Below are 20,017 nucleotides of genomic sequence, written 5' to 3'. Positions count from 1 at the left end.
GTTGTTGTTTTGTTTTTTTTTTAAGACTGTTTTTCCAGCTGTTTCTGAACTCCTGAACTCAAGACATCCTTGCATTTCAGCCTCCTGAGCGTGTGAGGACCACAGCCAGCCTTTAAACCTCATCTATTATTATTTCTAGTATTACTATGCCTATCAGTGGAGGGTTGTGATACCTGTGACACAGGCATGTGTATGGAGGTCAGAATGCCTTGCAATGTTCACTTTTTTCTTTCTGCCATGTGGCTCCCAAGGAGCAAAATCAGATTGTCAGGCTTTGCAGCAAGTTCCCTTTTACCCGTTGAGACCTCTCTCATTGCCTCCCCACCCCTGCCCACCACCACCAAAAGAACATTTAATTAAAAAAAAAATGCTGGGATCCATCCATCCCAGGCCCTTTGAAGCAGTCAAGATTCTCTAGGGGAACAGAACCTTTGTGGGGCTGTATGTCCTACAAGTGATTATAAAAGTGAAATTGGTGTAAATGACTGGAGGTTGAGCATTCCACCATGGCTCTTTGTGCAGTGGAGAGGTAGAGGACCTGGCAACTGGCCAGTCTGCAAAGCTGAAAGCCTTCGAAGCCGGGCCCAGTGATGCAGCTGCCATCCGAGGCTGGAGACCTGGTGGCTCCCTGGGGTCACCGGTGCCAGCCTGCACTGAAAGGCCGGTGTCTGCGGGGGCGGGGAGGGGGCAGCAGCAGGCACTCTCACCCAAGTGGGGCTTGTGTGTGTTGGTGACATTTCTCTCTTTTTATTTTATCCAGGCCTCCAGCCTATTCAGTGCTGCTGCCTCTATTTGGGGCAGGCAGGTCTTTTCCCCCTAAGCTACTGTCCCACATGCCAGTCACCTCTGAGAATACCTGTATGTGCTTCATTTACTCTTAGGAATTTCTCAGGACAGTGAGTTTGATAATGAATCCTAATCATCACAGCCTTGCACACGCACATCGGATCACACAGTTTTTCACCCCTTCCCCTCAGCTTTACGTGTATGTGTTTATCTTGTATGCCATGTGTGTGTGGCCAGAAGACGCTGGATCCTGTGGAGTAGAAGCTGTGGGCCACCCAATGATGGTAGCTGTGGGAACTGAAAAGCAGCCATCGATCTTCTGTGCTGAACCATTCAACTGAGCTCTAGTTCCTGATTCTTACTGAGAATCTTCTCAACTTCACACTGAAAGTGTCGTTACCAGCTTATTAATAGATGCAGTGTTTCTGGCCTTGGGCATGGCATTTGATTATTACTATTCCTTGGGAATATTGAAATTAAGTGAACAGATTTTATTTTTGGTGTCCCTCTCTGGGTTGTAATAGTAGAGGGTTCTTAATCTAAAATAGAATGGATTTTCTTATAAAGACCATCTTTCCAATACTTCTGTCCGTCTACACAGGTTCCATGTTGGATATCATCAAATACATCGTCAACAGAGGAGAGCATAAGAATGGTGTTCTGGAAGAGGCGATAATCGCGACAATTCTTAAGGAAGTTTTGGAAGGTTTAGACTATCTGCACAGAAATGGTCAGATCCATAGGTACGATTTCTTCACAGTCTGCTCTTCGTATTGTACAGCTCTAGTTTGTAAAGAATTTCAAGGAAGTGTATTTTGCAGGTGGGCCTTTGTGTTATCCAAAAGTAATACTTAGAAACAAAACAAACCTCCAAAGAATAAACATGGATTCATTTCCTTGGTATCTTTGGTATCCTTGGGGCTGGTTCATGTGGTGAAATTGCAATAGAGCAAATGTAGTAATTGCTGCATGGGCCCATTAAGAAATTAGTTAACATAATTGCTCTGGGAGTGTACTTGCTTGACCTGATGGCCTCTCCCTCTTCTCACGGGAGGCAAGAATGTTAACATTCTATGGTAACAGTTTTGGACCTGGGGTAAGAGAGAAGGAGGCAACACTGATTTCTTCTTCTGCAATAGGAACCAACAGTCTGTGAACACAGGATGTTTCAAAAGCAACATTATTACTTTGCCTCTTAGGAATGTTATAAGTTAATAACATTGCTCAACCCGGAACAACAAGAGAGCTGTAGATTTAATGATCTGTGCCGTATTTTTTTTAATATTTGTCTCTTAATTATCACTTTCTTTAAGTATTAAAATTGCTCCATGGAGCTTCCATATAGTGAAGAAATACCATATAGAATATTATAATTAACACTTCGCCTTGGTATCACCCCATAGGAGAGATTGATCAAATTCATGTTAAGTGGGCTGTGGGACTGTTTGGATTCGTGCCACAGGCTCTAAGTGGAAGCAGAACAGTTCTACCAAGACAAGGATTTAATTCTTGATAAATATGGCAGACTTGTAGCTGTAAGGATAATCACTAACTCGGAGACATAAAATAGTCTACTCAGTAGTGATTTAATTAAATGCAGATAATGGCTTCACATAAAATATTTGTTACTAAAATCCCTACTGTGCCTTGGGAGCAAAGTATGAATTGACAGTATGCACTTACAACTTTTAAAAAGCTGTAATGTGACTTTGATATTTGCAGTATAATGATTGTGTCCAGCAGTTGGCTTGTGTTCTGTATGTTAAAATCTTCCTGAGAGTGAGTCAGTGTAATATATAATCTATGCTTTATAATTTTTCGTCTGCTGTTTTTCTCCTAACAGGGATTTGAAAGCTGGCAATATTCTTCTGGGAGAGGACGGATCGGTACAAATAGCAGGTAAAGCTATTAAAGATGAAGAGCCTCATTGTTTACAGACTTTCATATTTTAAGCAATGGAGGACAGCTCCCATGAAGTAGATGTTTTAACACTGTGTCTGGCCTACCCTTCTCTAATGGACACACCCTTACACAAGGCCTGGGACTGGAGCCTGGATGAATCATGACTAGTTCGCCAGATAAATAATGCTATTTTAGCACAGAACCTTTTGATAATGATCTGATTTTCAATTTTATTATTCCTACCTGAATAGCTTTTCTACCATTCAGACTGAATAAAGATGATATTTATATACCTGCAGGAAAAGCCATTTGGAAAAATTGTTTTTGCTTGAGATTGAAAATTTAAAACATTATATACATTAGTCTAGAAAGCTTTCATTTCTCTGTGCCATTGAGTGACCACATCTGGTGAGTATGTTCCATGCTTGGCTCCTGTCATGTTGTGGTTTAGAGTTGCCAGAGTATCCTGAAAGCCTTGGCAGAGAAGGTAATGCACATCCGTATTTTTCTCTTGTTCTGCCTCAGGTCCTTGCAAGTCTGCCACAGTCATCTTTTTAGCCATCACCATCTTTCTGTGCTGGTGATTGTGGCTGGATGGTCTTTTCTGGTCATGGACAGTTACTGCCATTTCTGAGGGTTCAGCGTTCTGTCTTCCAGCAGTTAGATATTATTAGCTGCTATTGCCAGCACCATCCTTGGTGAGAATCACATTCAACTCCTGTTAGTAAGAGTGTTGAAGTGTGCTTCATGCTGAGGAATCAGCTTCATTGGCTTAATTTTTAGTTGTAAGAAGAATCCTCTGTGCTCACATAGATCTAGGTCTTGAGCATATCTAATTATTGAACCAAAATCAACCACAGTGCTTTATTCTAGACAAAAGTGTGTTTTGTCTGGAACCTGGGATCCGTAGAGATGGCTCAGAGAGTAAGATCACTGGCTACTCTCGAAGAGGATACAGGTTTTATTTGCAGCATCCACATGTGGTTCAAAGCCATCTATAACTATAGTTCCAGGGAACATAATTCTTGTTTCTGTGGGCTTTGTGAACACATGTGGCATGCAGATATACATGCTGGCAAAACGGTCAAACACGTAAATTAAACTAATTCTATATTTTTAAAGAATTGAAAGAAAAGAAATGCAGGAGTTAAACAGAAAACAAAATCTAACAGAGAGACTAAGCTTCTAAATTTTGGGGTGCTGGGATCAAATGCAAGTCCTTGTGAATAGTACACAGGTGCTTTGCCGTGAGCGCCACCCTCAGCCTCAGGGCCTGAACTGTGGCCAGCTCTGATTCTGTTTACTTCTCTCTTGCTTCCACCCTGAGGTGAGACTCAGAGCAGTGGGCAAGCAGGATACTGACGTGGCCTCTGTAATTTTATATGTAAAGAACAACTTTTGAGTTCTCTTTTAAAGAAGACATTTTTTTAGAGATGCAAATGAAATTTCTGTTTTTCCTAGAATATGAATATGTTTTCCCTCAGAAAACATATAATGGAAGTAAATTGGTCGATAAGGTAGATTTGGTCAAGTATAGTAGTTGGTTTAAGACCTCGGGAAGCAACTTTGTTGTCTCAATTAAACCAGAAGGCTTTGAAATGCTGATTTACATCCACTGTGTGTCTCACTTAGGACTTGTTGTTGGGTCTTTTAGCCTCACTTTCCCCATCTGAAACTGCTTACTGCGCTGGCAGGTAATGATTAACTTTGTAGCTACCGCACCTTAAGACTCAGGTGTTTGGGTCAGTGATTTCTTGCACCTATGTGGCAACTCTAGCTATGCAGTCTAATGCCCTCTTCCGGCCTTCATGGGCACCAGGTACACATGGACATACATGCAAGGAAAACACCCATACACATAAAATGAAATAATAATAATAATAATAATAATAATAGTAATAATACTCATGTGTCTGTGATCAGACCCTGGGAACTGGAAAGTGTTCTAGGTGGACAAAGGACCATTTTGCATCTTTCTTTTCCCCCATGCAAACATTTCTGTTAAACTGTCTGAAAGGAGTCTAGGAAACAGGGGCTAAGATCTTTACAACCTGCAAGATTCAATTAATTAATCAATTGAAGTTGTTTCTGTGTGTGTGTGTGAGTATATTGATGGCACTGTACATGTGTGGAAGGCGGGGACAACTTGTTGGAGTCGGCTCCCTCTTTCCACCTTGCCGTGATTTCTGGAGCTCACATCCGGATTGCCAAGTTTTCAGGGCATGCACCTTTACTCACTGCATCATCTTGCTGCTCCCATCACACATTTCCTTTAAGGAAAGAGACACGTTCGTACAGAAACTTTGCGTTCATAATTTCACATCGCCTGTGGACTGTGTTCAGATTCTGTCTCTTGTCCCATGAAACCTGGAGCGACCCCTGCACACAGGGTTGTTGTAATTAATAAACATACGAAATGCTTAGAACAGCCAATAAAATGGACAGTGGCCAAAAGCAGTCTAATGAGCACACTGTAGAAGTGGAGTTGTATGTAAAGGGAAACCATGCTCAGTGTCACACGTGGAGAAATTCAGCGTGAGTGTGTTTTGAGAGGCCTTGACCACAAAGCCGAAGGGTAAAACACTGGTAACAGCACGAAGAGTCACACCCACAGTGCAGTCTGGTGGTGTCTCTCACAACGCTTCTGGTCGGCCATGGTGGGGCTGTGGCATCTCCGGAGTTTGCAGCCTGTCTTTCTGAGAGGGTGCTCTTAATCCCTTCTTAGCACACAGTTACGGCTCTGCTAGGAATCCACCCTCTGGCTATCTCCGTGTGTGTTTAGAATGTCAGAGGCCTAAAGTTTATTTGTTGGAGGTTTCATTTTGGAAGGGTGTGTAGCCTAGACTTGAACTTGTGGCAGTCCGGCTGGCCCTGCCTCCCAATTACTGGGATCACAGGTACATCTCCCCCATGCCCAGATAAATTGCTGGAGTATTTGTTTGTGAAAGCAAAAGATGAGATGTAACACAGTGTCTTAAGTGTAGTAGACACAGTATGCTTACATAATGGGATACCACTCTAAAGGACAATGGAAAACTCACCATTGGGTAAATAAATTAAACAAGGGGACAGATGTCATTGCCTTTGTGACCAGAATGAGGAAAACTGAAAGGGGATCGCTCTGACTTTGCACATAGATGCAGGGAGTTTAGTCCCACAGGAGTTAGACTATTCATGTACCTAACACTTTGAATTTTAAACTGTACATCTGGCTGTCCTTATAAAACAAATTCAGTGGCTTAGCAGAGTTAATAATACACTACCTATAAACTGGATCATTTTCAGTTATTGCGCGCGCGTGTGTGTGTGTATGTGTGTGTGTGTGTGTGTGTGTGTGTGTGTGTGTGTGTGGTATTTCTGTAGACCAGAAGTTTACCTTGTGTTTAGTTCCTCAGGTGCTGTTCACTTTGTTTGTTTATTTATTTATTTATTTATTTATTTATTTTTTAAAGACAAGGATTCTTATTGGCCTGGGACTCATCAAGTATGGTAGGCTGGTTGGCCAGTGAGCCCAAGAATCTGCCTGTCTCTGCTTCCTCAGAGATGGGGTTATAAGCAACAGCTGAGCAATTTTTCTTTTAAACCTCTGTTCTAGGATCAGACTCAGGTCCTGATGCTTATGTAATGGCCTTTTTTTTTTTTTATTATCAACTAAGCTATCTCTCCAATCCCCAGTCTCAGACTTTTTATTATAAAAAAAGGTCAAATGCCTGAAGTTGTAAAAGTAGTTTTTATTTGTCTGATGAGATTCTCATCTCTGAGGCTTACTATGTCCATCTGCTAAACTATGCCTAGTCCTGGAAGCTTCTAGCTTCCTTACAATCTAATATAGGCCTAGAATGTTTCCAGCCTTTGAGACTCACTACAGAATAATCTAATCCTCTCTAGTTCTTTTTGAACTCTGGCTGGTTCAACTCAGCTGTTCTTGCTCAAACTCTTCTAAAAGCTGACTGATTCAAACTGGCTTCTCTCAGCTTCTGACTGAATTGATCTGCTTAGTCTCAGACTAACTCTAGCAATCTGTTCTAATCTTTTTTCTCCTCATTCTCTGGCTCGTTCTGTCTTCACCTGTGCCTTGCTTGTTCTTTTATTTTTTTTTTAACCTATCTCTATAAAATTCTCTTGGTAAAACTGTTTACTCTTTTCTCTCTCTCCCTCTCTCTCTGCACTGCTCTCTCATAAGTCTCTCCTCTTTCTCTTCTCATGGAAGTTGGGCATATCTTATGTAAAATATTTCTCTTGTTTGTTACTGTGCCTGCCTCTCAATTAGACAGTACATTCAAACATAGGGGCTTCCTTCTGCAAACTTACTTTAGCTTCACTGTTTGGGATTAAAGGTGTGTGCTAAGGTCACGTCTGAATTCCAGACAGATCACACAGAAGATCACCTAGAAGGTCTTTGAATGTGATCATAACAGCCATGTTGCTGGGTTGAAATTCCTCTACAGGCAGTGGTAGGAATGATCCTTCTCACACACCAAGCTTGGCTTCAGTGCTTTTCACTATTCATTCTCTGTCTATCCTTCCTCCTGTGTTTTGGCGGCTTATGTTGTTCATATGGAATTTTGTTCTTCTGGCATGTAAGTAGCAACTTATACGTGTGCATTTTGTCAGTCCTTGGTGAGTGTAGGACTCCTTATCCAAAAGACTAGGGGTAATCTGGAAAACTACTTTGGTTTAGGCAGTGACAGGCAAGATAAATGTGAGTAAAACTGTGAAGCTGTACAGCCACAAGCAGTCTCCTCAGGTGTCTGCAGACTGTCAGCTGGTTGACATTCCCAGGCCACCACTCAGTAGTTCCATGTTGTTGGATAAGTTACCAAGCTTCTCTAAGACTCATTTCCTTTAGAGGGGAGTAAAGAAAATAATGCCTTTTTTAACAGTGCTGGCACACAGTAGGTACGCTATAGCTATCAGCAGATGCTGTTGCTATGGTGACTAAGTGGGACTGTCATTTCTAGCATTGCTGCAGCCAGCAGGACGACACTTTCACTACCTGGAGGTCATGGATAACCTCAGATTTGTCTTACAAGGGATTCAGCTATGAGACTTTCCGAGTCACAAAAAGGTAAGCTCAGTAAGTTTAGAATTTGCAGGAAAACTTGGCATTAATCTTGAGTTTAGCTGCCAGAGAAGTACAACTAACTTTGTTTGATGAAACAATCAGCTCAGTAAGAGGGTCAAAATAGCAGTCAGTTGCCTTTGAAGTGCGAGGACAGGTCAACCCTGCTCTGCTCTGCCACTTGGCACCCCGCCAGTCACCCCATCTCATTATTCTTGTCAGATTAACGATCTGAGCCCTTTCTGGGGTGTCTGGAACACCTTGTCCTTTGCTTTCTCTCAGTTGGGATCTTCGGAGAGTTTCCCCCTCACGCACATTTTCTGTCTGTCCCAGACCTTAACGTTCTCTGTCTATCATGAGTGGTGGTGGGAGTGCTGTGGCCCTGGGGGCCGCTGGGTTCATGAGGACACCTGTGGAAGGAACCTGTGTTTGGTGGCTCTGAGGACCAGCTGGGTCGGGGTGTGAAGAGCTGTGCGCTTTGGGTGTGCCTGGTACACAGCGAAGACTTTTGTTTTGCAGTTCTTCCTTGTTTCCTGCTGGGCTTTTTACATAGTGAACTGGGCTGTCCTACCCCTCATGCCTAGGGAGGCCCAGCAGGCATTTACTCAGCAGTCCCTACACCCTTGGTGCTATACATGTCTAGAATTCACCCTTAATTTCCTCCCCTTCTCTGAACTGAGCGCAGTGTTGGGTTTGGGCAGAATTTAAAGTCTTAAAAAAATTGGAGGTATAAACGTAAGGTTATTGCTCTAAAAATCGTTTCCTGTGCTGTCTGGGTACAGGGTGCTGCTAATGCTGTTCTCATTTCATTACCAGATCACTGAACCTGGCCAGGCAGTCACTGGCTAAACAGAAACTAGGACCTACGGAACTCAGAACTGGGCTTTGAGTTCCTGGCTGTCCTCTTTGGTGTGGTTATGAGGGAGGTAGGTGGGTTAGAGGGACAAAAGCAGTGGCACAAGGCACAAAGGCTGTAGCATTCTCTTGTTACCTGATGTTCTGTTTGAACAAATAGTGATTGCTTGTACACAGACTGGTCATGCCCATTTTTCTTTGTGTTTCCTTGTATCCTCAGGATGTCTCTTAAAATAAAAGTTCTACAGAGGAGCTTAATTTTTACATATTTCTTTGAATATATTATGTGTAATGTATTCTTCATGCCAAGAAGCCACTCAATCTGTTATGCAGGTGAACCCCGTTTTCCAGATCTTTCTGTTACCCAAGGGAAGATCAGGGGCCAGACTCCGCCATGGGCAACCCCGGCTTTGTTATGTAATGCACCTAGAAAGCATGGTGAATAGGCGTTCATATTTAGTTCTGTTTACAGTGGTGCAAGCCATTGGGAGGCACATGCATTTCTACTGACTCTGGATGTGAATTCAGCAGCCAGTGTGTACTCTGTGTTTCCTGTATGTGAGGCCAGCTCTTAGGCTCTAACTGTCTAATGGACACACTCAGCCTTGTCATAGCTCATGGGGAAGGAGCTCGTAGTTTGTTTTAAAGACCAGAGGCAAAGAGACAGAGTGAGAAAAGACATCACATGGGTCAAATATAGGCTACATGCTGGAGGCCACCTTCAGGTTCTGGCCTTCTGACTCTAGAGTTTTTCAGCTCCCCATCTGTGGGATTTCCAGGAAGAACCCACTCACTACATGATTTAAGTGATTTAAATCATGACTTAAATGATTTCAGTTTCAGATTGCAACTGAGCTGTCACCAGCTTTTCCGTGCCTCTTTGTAAACCTACTTTGGGTCAGGGAACAGTATGCCCAGCATCTTCCTCCTTGCTCCTCCAAATTGAATTGCAGGTAAGATTTGAAAACAGAAACTGTCCTCGGTGTCTCTTGGTGTAGAGTTAAGCTTGGAAGTGACACCACACAACACTCCAAGGATTGGTAAAAGCTGCTGCACGATGGTGACACATCAGCCTGGTCTATAGAGCGAGTTCCAGGACAGCCAGAGCTACACAGAGAAACTGTTGAAAAAGAAAAAAAAAATTGGTAAAAGTCAGCTTTGTTGTCATGATTAAAATCCAGGGATGGAAAGCCCCCTCAGGATTAAATAAAAGGCTTTCCATCTTCTGCGCCAATGATTCTGCTCACAATGAACTTGGACTGGGTGTCTTGGTAACAAGTAGGGTTTACCATAGGATAAAAGGGGGTGTGGCTATTTGGAAGTCATGCTTTTCCCACAGCATGGCATTTATTTACTAATTTGATGCTCTGTCATATTGTCACGGAAAGTTCAGTGCCTTGTCTGGCAAGTGACTAAGCCTGTTTGTCCAGAATTCGTGATTGAGAGAGAGAGAGAGATTATTTTGAGCAAACAGAAAAGAATACTGTACAGGTCACTTTGGGATGGCATTAAAGGCATGTGTCACCATCACAGCCTTACAGACATGATTTCCAAAGGCCTTTCCTGATACATAATGCTACACTTTATATAACAGATGTCATGCTCATACGTGCGCATGCACTTGCCATTTGGGAATTATGCACACTGCGGTCAGTTTGTCTCTCTGTCCCCTGTAAACTCATGTCAGGACTTATAACTACCGATAGGAGTAGTGACAGCACGCAGGCTTGTGATGGGCGTAAGTGGCTGTAAACTAGCCTGTAAAGAGAGGCTTTTATTCTGAAGAGATGCCTCCCATGGCGGGAAGACACCCCGCAGGTGGCAGGTGACGTAGAATGGCCAGAGATCAAGACCACGCCAGATGGAAAACCTGGTGTCAGGTTCTCAGCCCTGCGAACATTGAGAAACAGATTTCGGCTGCCGTTACGTTTCCTGGTGGAAAGTTTGTGGTTAGTCTTACAGTCACAAACTGCACTGCTGTCTGTGAAGGCCTGTTTCCCATCTCCGGGCTTTCTCTTGAATGGTACTGAGCTAAGCAGCATAAGATACTGGAAATTCGCCCTCACACCAGCCTGAAGGTACCTGAGTGCATCCCATTTTGGCCACAGAGTGTTCCAGTCTGACTTCCATATACTTCGGTTCCTGGGAGGGAGATGATATTCTTTTAGTCCTTACATCCATGGGCAGCTTCTGTCCGTGTTTCAAACACTGAAATCTCTCTGATAAATACTGCCAGAGAAGCTTGGGAAGGAACTTACTTTCAGTGCACTAGCTTCATTCTCGAGGAGAAAGTGGAGAGTGTGTGATTGAAGCTTTAAACCCACGTCCGCTGGGTTATTTGTGCTCCTTCTGTCTTCCTTGGGCTTTGATGGGGGTGCCTACAGGTTTTTATTGAGATGTTTCTTGTGTTGTGGGAAAGAGAGGCTGATGCTCGCAGTAAGGTAATGTGGAGACTTGATCTGTTCCAGAAGCAGCCTTTGGTGAGGATGGGCATACTCTGAAAGGAACTGAATCTCAATGAGTAATTGCTGGTGGTGTCATATTTATTGATACCTTGGCCCAGCGTGTGGGCTCTGACACTGACTGGGAAGCCTGCTTGAAACCCGGTGAAACATTCTGACCCCATAACCACGTAGTCCATACGTGGCTGTGATAATAAAACACCAGAGCCCAGTTAGAACATTCTGTTTTTCCAGTCAGCTGTTACCGGTGTGTGGGAAAAGGGGGCAGGGACCTCACTTACTTGCAGTGTTGAAAGATGACTAGGAGATGGTTAAAGGACAAGGCTCCACGCACTCTGTCCGACCTCCTGCCCTGTCCCTTTGCTGTTCCCCTTTGTTTGACCCATCATTTCCCCATTGTCACCCAAGGGAAGACTTGACTGTGTACTTCCCATGTCACTTCCTGGATACAGTTTAAAGCCGATGGGTGGAATACATAAAGCTCCTCAAGAAGCTGTAGACGGGCCTGCCCATGGCCGTGTCTCCTCTGCGAGTACTTCTTCTGTTCCTCAGGGCCCTCTTCACTTTGCTAACACCAGCTGTCCTACAGCTCTGTTCCCGGCATCCTTTCCTCCCCCATCCTTTCCTTCACTAACCCAGCCTCCCTTGGTTGAGCCCCCAAGAGGTTTGAACGTGGTCGTGATCTCTGCACGCTCTAACTTGCTCTAGCCCATGGTGCTGTAGAGAAATTTGGCCTTTCGTTTTCCCTCTTCATTCCAAACCAGGTACCTCCCAAAGGTAGAAATGCAGGACACGGGGGTTCAGGAAGGTTTGTTGAATGTGGTCTGACTGGGAGACATGGTATAGGCAGAGCTGATAGATCAACTGAATAAGCCTACATACCAGCTTACAGGCAGAAGGGACAGTGTTTGAGATATCCAGGCACACACACAGTTGCATTTCCTGCCAAAGCTGAAAGTAGGTTTTTGTTTTGTACGGATGGGCTCTCATTTGTTTCCCAGCTGTCTTTGAACTCACAATCTTGGTTCTACCTCCTGAGTACAGGGATTGTAGTTGGTGGGCCAATGCTCCCCATCAGGGATAGTTTCTTAATGAAAAAAAAAAAGTTTTTTCTCTGTTTTGGGGTATGCTTTGCCCTGGGTAACCATGGATTAAATGATTAATGGAATCAGAGGAGAGTGAATCAAAGAAAACAAGGGATATTGGGTGTGCCTAGAAATTAGAATACATAGATGAGTTAGAATCTTTGGTGGGAATAGTTGCTTTGTAGTCAGCAATACTTGTGAGATTTAAGGATAGCTTGTCATTATATAACTTACAGTTTGACTATTGATAAGAAAAATCTCAGAAAAAACTTTTTTTTGATTAAGTAAATAAGGACAGTGAGTGGTAAGTTGATTGGACTTCTTGACTTGGGGGATTTTGAACTTCTTGACTTGGGGGATCTTGATAGGTGTTAATATTTGGTGAGACCTCTAGCATGTGCCAAGGATGTGATCAGTTCTGGAAGCTTGGGTTTCTATCCCATCTGTACAGTCATCGGGGAGAGATTGTAGGCAGCTTCCACCCTTAGCAGCGGCTGGCGTTAGCTTGGGCAATAACTCAAGTAGCGACGGAGGTGAACGTCGGGGAAGTAGATGGAATTCTGTCTCCTTCTCTCTCTCCCTTGCTGCCTTCCTTCCTCTTTTTCTCCGTTCCTTCCTTCTTTCAGGACTCTAATCACCATTAAGTTTCATATATTATCAAAAACTATAGATGCCAGGGCAAAACAAGAGTGTTTAATCGAAAGAATAAAGTTGAGTCCACATGTATACTAATTTTTTTTCATTTATATTTTGGCTTCTTATTTGTTATAGTCTATTCTGCCCTTGGCAAAAAATAAGCATTAGATGCTTGGGCTCAGTGTCATCTTAAATGACTAGCTGATGCGTATTAATAAAGCATTTACACACAGTAAATGAGCTGACAGTGTCATACAGTAGAAATATTGGCACAAGCATATAGCGCAAGCGTTGGAGGCACAGCACATTTAACTGTGAGATAGTAGACTTACATATATTTACGTGTGGCATATGCATTTGTTCATGTTACAGGCAGGTGCATGTTTTTGTACGTGCATGTGACTGGAGGCCATAGGTCAGCTTTAAGTACCTTCCTCATCTGCCTTTTAACTTATGGTTTATGCATGTGCGTGCACATGGGTTTTCATGGTTGTGCTTGCCCGCACATGCCCTCGAGGAGCAGGTGGTCAGTGTGGGGTGTCTTCCTCTCTCCCATCCCACCTTATCATTTTGAGACAAGATCTGTACCGAGCCTGGAGCTCAGCTAGACTAGCTGGCTAGTAGAGTGAGAACTTGATAAGTCACGAGTATAGATAAAAAATACTGAGCCATCAAGTCTAGTGAATACTCTTAATAGTTAGTTGTTTTAAATGTGGGATTTTTCCTTATAGCACATTTGAAACCCTGCAGATTCTTTGAATATTTTGTTATCCTCAATTAATCCTTCTTAGAACTTTGCGGAAATGATGTCAGTTGTTTCTTTGAATACTTGTGGCAACTGGGGCTATTTTCATCATTTCCCACAGGGCTGTCTTCTTTCAAGTGTGCAGATAGACTGTTGTGGTTTCCTAGAAGCTTCTGATAATCGAGCCAGTTCAGTAGGGCTTTGCCTGCAAAAAGACCACCTGCGGGTCTATAAATGTTGCATTGGAAATTTAGAAGTATTAATATTTGATCTAAGATACATGCGCCTGTCTTTTTGCACGTGGCCAGCTGCGGACCCCAGTGACTTCAGAAGTGTGACTCTGGCTTTGGAAATGATACTTGTATAAAGTATTTACCTCAGAGCAGTGCCAACAAGCTCAGCAGAGTAGGCTTCAGAGATGAGGGAGCCAGGCCTGGCGAACAGTTAGAGACTTGTGTGTGGAAGTTTAGTCAGTCAGAAGGTCATGCAAGCAGATTTCTCTCAGATCCCCAGACTGCCCTTGCAGCGTTTGCTACAGAGCCCCCACCAGGACCTCCCAGGGGAACTTTAACTCTGTATTTCCTGACAGGTCAGCTGTTCTGGAGATCAGCTCCCTCAGATGGAAAATAAGGAGAGTTGACAACATGATCTCCAAGGACTGATCTTGTATCAGAATGTTTGAGTGGCTCCTCATTAACAGTAATCACTAAAGATGTTTCTGGTCCTGTTTTAAAGCGTGCAAATCTGAGGGTCATTTTGGGCACGGAGGATGTGATTAAGCCTAGTTTCTGTCTACAGTTACCATTGTCAGAGTATATTTCAATTAGCCCTGTTCACTGGTTCACTGGATTTTCCTTGGCTCAAGTGTCATATTTAATAGAAAGTTGACAGGACAAGACTGGCTTCTGCCTGGACCTTCAACATAGCTGGACCTTCAACTAAGACTAGTTTCTTAGCCACACTTGAGGGAAAATGGTTGATGACAATGTTGAGAATCTACCCAGATGATACCCTATGGATAGGTAGTCTTGCCTTTTGTTAAATTTTCCTTTACGGAATGAAAAGAGATGTCATCAAATTTCTTTTTCATTTTGCTATCAGAAAACGTTGTAAAATCAGCACCATCTGATGTTTCAAAGACCATCAGGACTGGCCCTCTTGCATTCATGGATGGGGACTGTACATTTGTCCAGAGCAGCTGACAAGTGACCTTCCAGGGCCCAGACTCAGGAAATTCCACAGGATCATGTTTTTGGACTGTGAATGACTCAGATGCTATCCTGTGGATAGGGCCCCCAACCAGTAAAGCCAGACCAGTACTCAGTGAGCACCATTTGCTTGTAAGAAGGTAGAAGCAGAATGAAAGACAAGAGTTTGGTGGGAGGCAAAGGTGAGAGGTCAGCAGCGAGTGAGGTGGTGAGAAGATTCTGGCATTTCCCCCGAACCCCACAGGCACCAGTCTCTCTGGAGCAGGACAGGTGGCATGTAAGCAGTTGATGACTATTTGTAGATCAGTTCCCAGCATGCTTATTGACTCCCTTCAAAGATGAGCGGCTTCAGGGTTATTGCTTTGATAAGACGACATTTTACCTTTATTTCAGCGGCGTCTTCATGAGTGGGAAAGAAATGATCAGACTGCAATCTTCTGTGCGTAAAATAGCCACCACAGCTTCTCTCCCGTACTTCGGCCTCTCCTTTAGCGATGGACAGTTAACAGCAACATGATTATAAACTTAAAGAGATTCGGAATCCTCTGAAGAGGGGTGGCTGTTCTTAGCTGCCTGGTCTTCTTGATAAAATGGACATAGTTAAGGGGCGCTGAATTAGGCCATTCACTGGACATGTAGTTAATCTTTGTATCTCCCTTGGACTTACTGCATCACAAAATACGTGGCCTTCTGTTCATACATGCTTTTCCTTATGTTCTCTTCTCACGGCTGTGCTTCTTTTCATCTAAGCTGAATGAGGGAAGCTGGGGAGTTACTGTGCAGTGGGGTCGCGAGGTCCCCAGGCACAGTGATTGGCTAGGAAATACCAACTTCACTGAGTCAGCAGCGGGCAGCAACTTGCTGCAGTGCAGATTCTGTCCAGTGGCTCCGCTCTGGGACCTGAGTGAGGCCTGCCTTTCTGAGATGCTCCCAGGCGACACTGCTCATTTCAGTCTGTGGGCTACACTCTGAGGGTTCAGACCATAGAGTTTTGAAGATAGCTCTCTTTTCTATTTCTTAGAAGCGTGTTGTTCTGGTCAAGGTTGTGAAATTATTGCTCCAGATAGCAACCAAAAGTTAGAATTTGCTTTCAGCATGTGCCCCTTGAGATGCTTCTGCACTTGTCATTTTGATTTATGCCCTTGGCATTAAAAGCTGTGCTAATACTGGAGCTGTTTTATAATTGAAAATTGCAATGCATACTAAACTTTTTTTTAAACCAAATCCTTTTGGGGATTGCAACAAATTTGGTCTTTGATGTAATGATTAACTCTTGGCAGTCAGGAAGTCTTCCAGTGCACATGGTTGGGTTGGAGGAAGACAGGAGCCTTCTTGTAAAAGTTAAGCCTTTGGGTACAAATCATAGAGTTGTTGTCTAATGGGAGATTAAGCATCAAAGACATTGGACCTGCTCCTGTATCCAGGAATCTTAGGCACAGGGTTTCAGTTGCTTCGGAGCTCTGTGAAGCTCATGGACTCCTGCCTGTTTCCTTCCTTTTTGTGCTGTGTGTTGGAGTGTATCTTTCTCCCTGGGCTGCTGTTGCTCTCCAAATCAAGCCTTGCACAGAAAGAGGAGTTTGGGGAGCAAAGGAACCCATCTAGGTGCAGACTTTCCTGCAAGAACATGAGGGATCCCACAGATCCCCTTTGGATCTCACTCACAGGCTAGAGCCGTTCACTGGTGCAGAGGAACCCATCACTGCTTGGCTTAGACCCATTTAGATCCATCCCTTGGGGGATGGCCAATAGTCCAGGGTGCGGTGGAGCAGGAGAGGTGACAAAGCAGAGCGGTGACCCAGCAGTGTGTGTCCCAGGAGGACTCTAGACTCCGCAGTCACTGTGCATGGGCCTTGGGGCATTTAGGTTCATTCCAGTGGGTGCACTGAACAGGGGCTGTCAGGATAGAGGGAACACTGTCCCCAGCACAGTGGGACCCTTTACGGAAGGAAATCAGCCCAGTAGATAATTGTAGGTTGCTGATGTCCCAGATCTTAGCTTGAATTCTGCTCCTGGCCCCTAGAGTGGTGCCTGGGTTCTGCTGTGGTGGTGGGGGTGGGGACGCTCAGGAACGCAGAGGTATAGTGCCCAAATGCTCCCTTGGACACTTGAAGTGTCTCTCTGCCACCTTTGGGGGGGGGGAAGTGCTGTCCCAAGCTCTCCTCTGTTCTTGGGTTGCAGGTTCCCAGCCTACAGGAAGGAGGCTGCGGCCTCTGGGGTTTCCACTTAGACTTGGCTTGGCTGTCAGTGCCCGGAGGCTTGATGACATTTTGATGATGGCAGGGCTCCAGGAAAATGAGAAGTTGCTGTGATTTAATTCATAAGCAAAGATAAACGGGTAGACAAAGACCACATTTCATCACTCATTAGAAAAGTAAAACAGAAGCTGTCATTTGGTAGTTAAAGGAGCTCAATGGCACTTGGCTGGCTTTTGTGACAATTAGAAGGCTTACCTTGGGGAGAGGTAATACTGGAAGCAGGGTGACGCCGCAGGCATGCTGACTTCGGGTCTGGGAGGAGCTTCCTCACTCCCCAGTGCCAGTCTTGGGGCAGTGGTACAGGGGCAGGGGAGCTGATCAGAGTTCCAAGGTCAGAACTATACTTTAGGAAGAATAATCTCTGTGGAATTTGTGGGCTGGACCACACTTGGAAGAGGCCCGCCTGACCCTGTAGTTGTGGAAGCCATGGCTCTCCCTGGTCCTGCTTTTCTTCCCTGTCTTAGAAATGGGGTGGAGGGACAGCTAAGTGTCATGTGTTTCTTTTATTTATACTTTCTGGCTCGTGCAAAGACCACTCGTTGATGTATCTTCTCCTTTCTGGTCTCCCTGGTAGGTCCGTTATGTCTGAAGTACAACTCTTCCTGGCCGAGGCCTTGTACCCACTGGGGACCGAGCAGGAATGGGATCCTCTAAGTGCTGACTGACATCCCAGTACAAATAGCACAAGAAACATGAGATACATTGTTAAAAACATATTCTACAGTTGGTTCCTAACAGAACCGTAGCATCTGTTTTCATATCTGTTGCTATGTGGTTTGTGTAGTAATGATTTAAGCCACAGTGTACTTTATGTGCTTGTTGGGGTCTGTCCTTTTCAGGAACCTGTGGAGCTCAGGAAAGCCAAGAGGCTGGCGGGGCTGAGGATGTGTCAGGCAAGGGCTGCTGACGTAGTAGAATTCTTCCTAACTCTTAATGAAACTGATGTTCAGACTGATTTTGCCATTCATTAGGAAGCGAGCCCCAATTTGTCCTGTAAGCGCAGAGAAACCCCTGGTCACACTCCCTGTAGGGGAGTGAGAAATTCTGTTGTAGCAGGCGCACACCAAGAATCCACACACAGGCCTCTTTGTCCTTCTTTTTGGCCTCAGTAAGCCAAATCTACAGAGAAACACCAGGAAGTAAGTCTATATTTGGGCCTGTCTGGGATTTTTTTTTTTTTTAATGCAAGGTGAAGAAAAGCTCTCAAATGCATAACAACTTTTCTGTGCTGAAACCTGCCATTTTTTTTTCCAGCTTCCAATAAACCGTTGTAAGGTTTTCCCTTATACCTCCCTGGAGTCTATACCTCACTCTCACTTAGAAATGGAGAATAAGAATGCTTGTAGATGCCTGGGTAACTCGGGGTCCCCGGGACCCCTCCTAGGCCTTTATCATCAGGAGGCCAGGCGAGCCCCTGGGTTATTATTGTATTAAAGTAGAATATCACACTTGAGTGTGCTGATTTTAGACAGGGTAACAGCACGGCTGGCAGACTAATTTTGTAGGCTAAATCAGGCAGGAGGAGTTGCCTTTTCCCATTGTTTGTTTTTTTTTTTTTTTAATATGGATTTGTTGCCAACAACAAAAAGAGCAAAGAAGCTTCTCCGTAAAGAGAGAAAAGAGAAAGCTGGTGTTTGTTGTCTCTGGGAACTGGGAAATCGGCAGCAGCAGCAGGTGTGGGCTTCCTCTCTGGATATTCTCTGCTCTGGGCTCTGGCTGAGGGGCAGAAGCTGGCTTGAGAGCTGGGTGGGAGGCTGCTGAGAGAGCACCAAGGCTGAGGAGCATCAAGTGTCCTTAGTCACAGGGACTGTGGCTCTCAGGACATGGCCTCCTTTCTATTTTCCCACAGCCCCTGTGGACACTTGCGTTTTTTTTGACATTTGAAGCTGCTAGGGTTTTTCATCTTGCATCCAAGCTTGTGCTTTGCCCACACTCTGCCGTTTGCTGGAACTGGTTTCCTGGTAGCTTACTTGGCCAACTCCTTACCTCATTTTCAAGGCCAGGACCAAGGCCCACTTTGGTTATTGTCTTTGGTGACAGTTACAGCTTGCGTGTTCTCCCACACAGACACCATGATGTTGGGTTCCACGTGTGGTGTCGGCGTGTATTATTTCATGTCTTATCCCTCAGGAGATGGTAACATCTTAAGATCTGGAAGCAGATTTTTCTCACTCATATTTCATGTCAGCCACTGAAGAATGCTGGTGGCAGATCCTCTTCCATGGCTCCCTTATGCTGTTTGTTAAAAGGTGAGAATAGTACGTTGTCAGTCACCCTAAGGAAAATTTATATATGGGGAGAGGAAGCAGGATAAACTTATAAAATGAAAGCAAAAGAAAACTAGACCTGCCGGATGCAGTGGCACATGCCTGTCATCCCAGCACTTGGGAAGGCAGAGACAGGCGGATTTCTGTGAGTTCAAGGCCAGCCTGGTCTACAAAGTGAGTCCAGGACAGCCAGGGCTATACAGAGAAACCCCATCTAGAAAAACAAACAAACAAAAACAACAATAAAGAAAACTAGACCTAAATGATAAATACAGTCAAACAAACAAAGGTTCAAGAAGGTACCAAGTCATGTAGTTGAGGTGTGTGCTGGCGCTGATCTTGCATGCTGTGACTGACATCTGCCTTCTGTCTTGTAGCATGTGGTGCTCTCAAAATCAGGTAACTACAATGCTACCAATCCTCTCCACGCTTTCCACTTACACATCCATCTAGGACGATGACAAAGTGTCTCAGATGATACTGGACAGAGTAGGCAGATCCAAGGATCAAGATGCCGGGGATGCCTGTCTGGTAGCATGCCCTTTGCTAGGTCTGCCTGCGAACAAACGGTGGAGGGAACCCTGCTGCTGACAGCAGGCATCACATGTAGAGGCAGCACCGGGGACGCTAGGAGCTACTGACATCGGAGGAAAACACTTTGGTGGGGCAGGAGGTTCTGGTGGAGGTGGGAACAGGGAGCGATGGTGCAGGAGAGGAAGGGGTTGATATTTACGTGTTGGTTAAAGGGCTCTAA

General features: G+C 44.5%; 1 protein-coding gene across 1 annotated transcript in view; it reads left to right on the top strand.

Annotated features, from left to right (window-relative positions):
- Nucleotides 1–20,017, top strand: part of Stk39 (serine/threonine kinase 39) — a gene marked incomplete at its 5' end in the record, with an annotated part of 194,716 nt that overhangs the window by 17,240 nt on the left and 157,459 nt on the right. The window contains 2 exon segments of the mRNA XM_060390333.1: nt 1,388–1,529; nt 2,630–2,685. Coding sequence (XP_060246316.1) covers nt 1,388–1,529; nt 2,630–2,685 — 198 coding nt within the window.

Source organism: Meriones unguiculatus, chromosome 8, assembly GCF_030254825.1.
Source record: "Meriones unguiculatus strain TT.TT164.6M chromosome 8, Bangor_MerUng_6.1, whole genome shotgun sequence".
Classification (NCBI taxonomy): domain Eukaryota; kingdom Metazoa; phylum Chordata; class Mammalia; order Rodentia; family Muridae; genus Meriones; species Meriones unguiculatus.
This window is presented reverse-complemented; position numbering and strand designations above follow the sequence as displayed.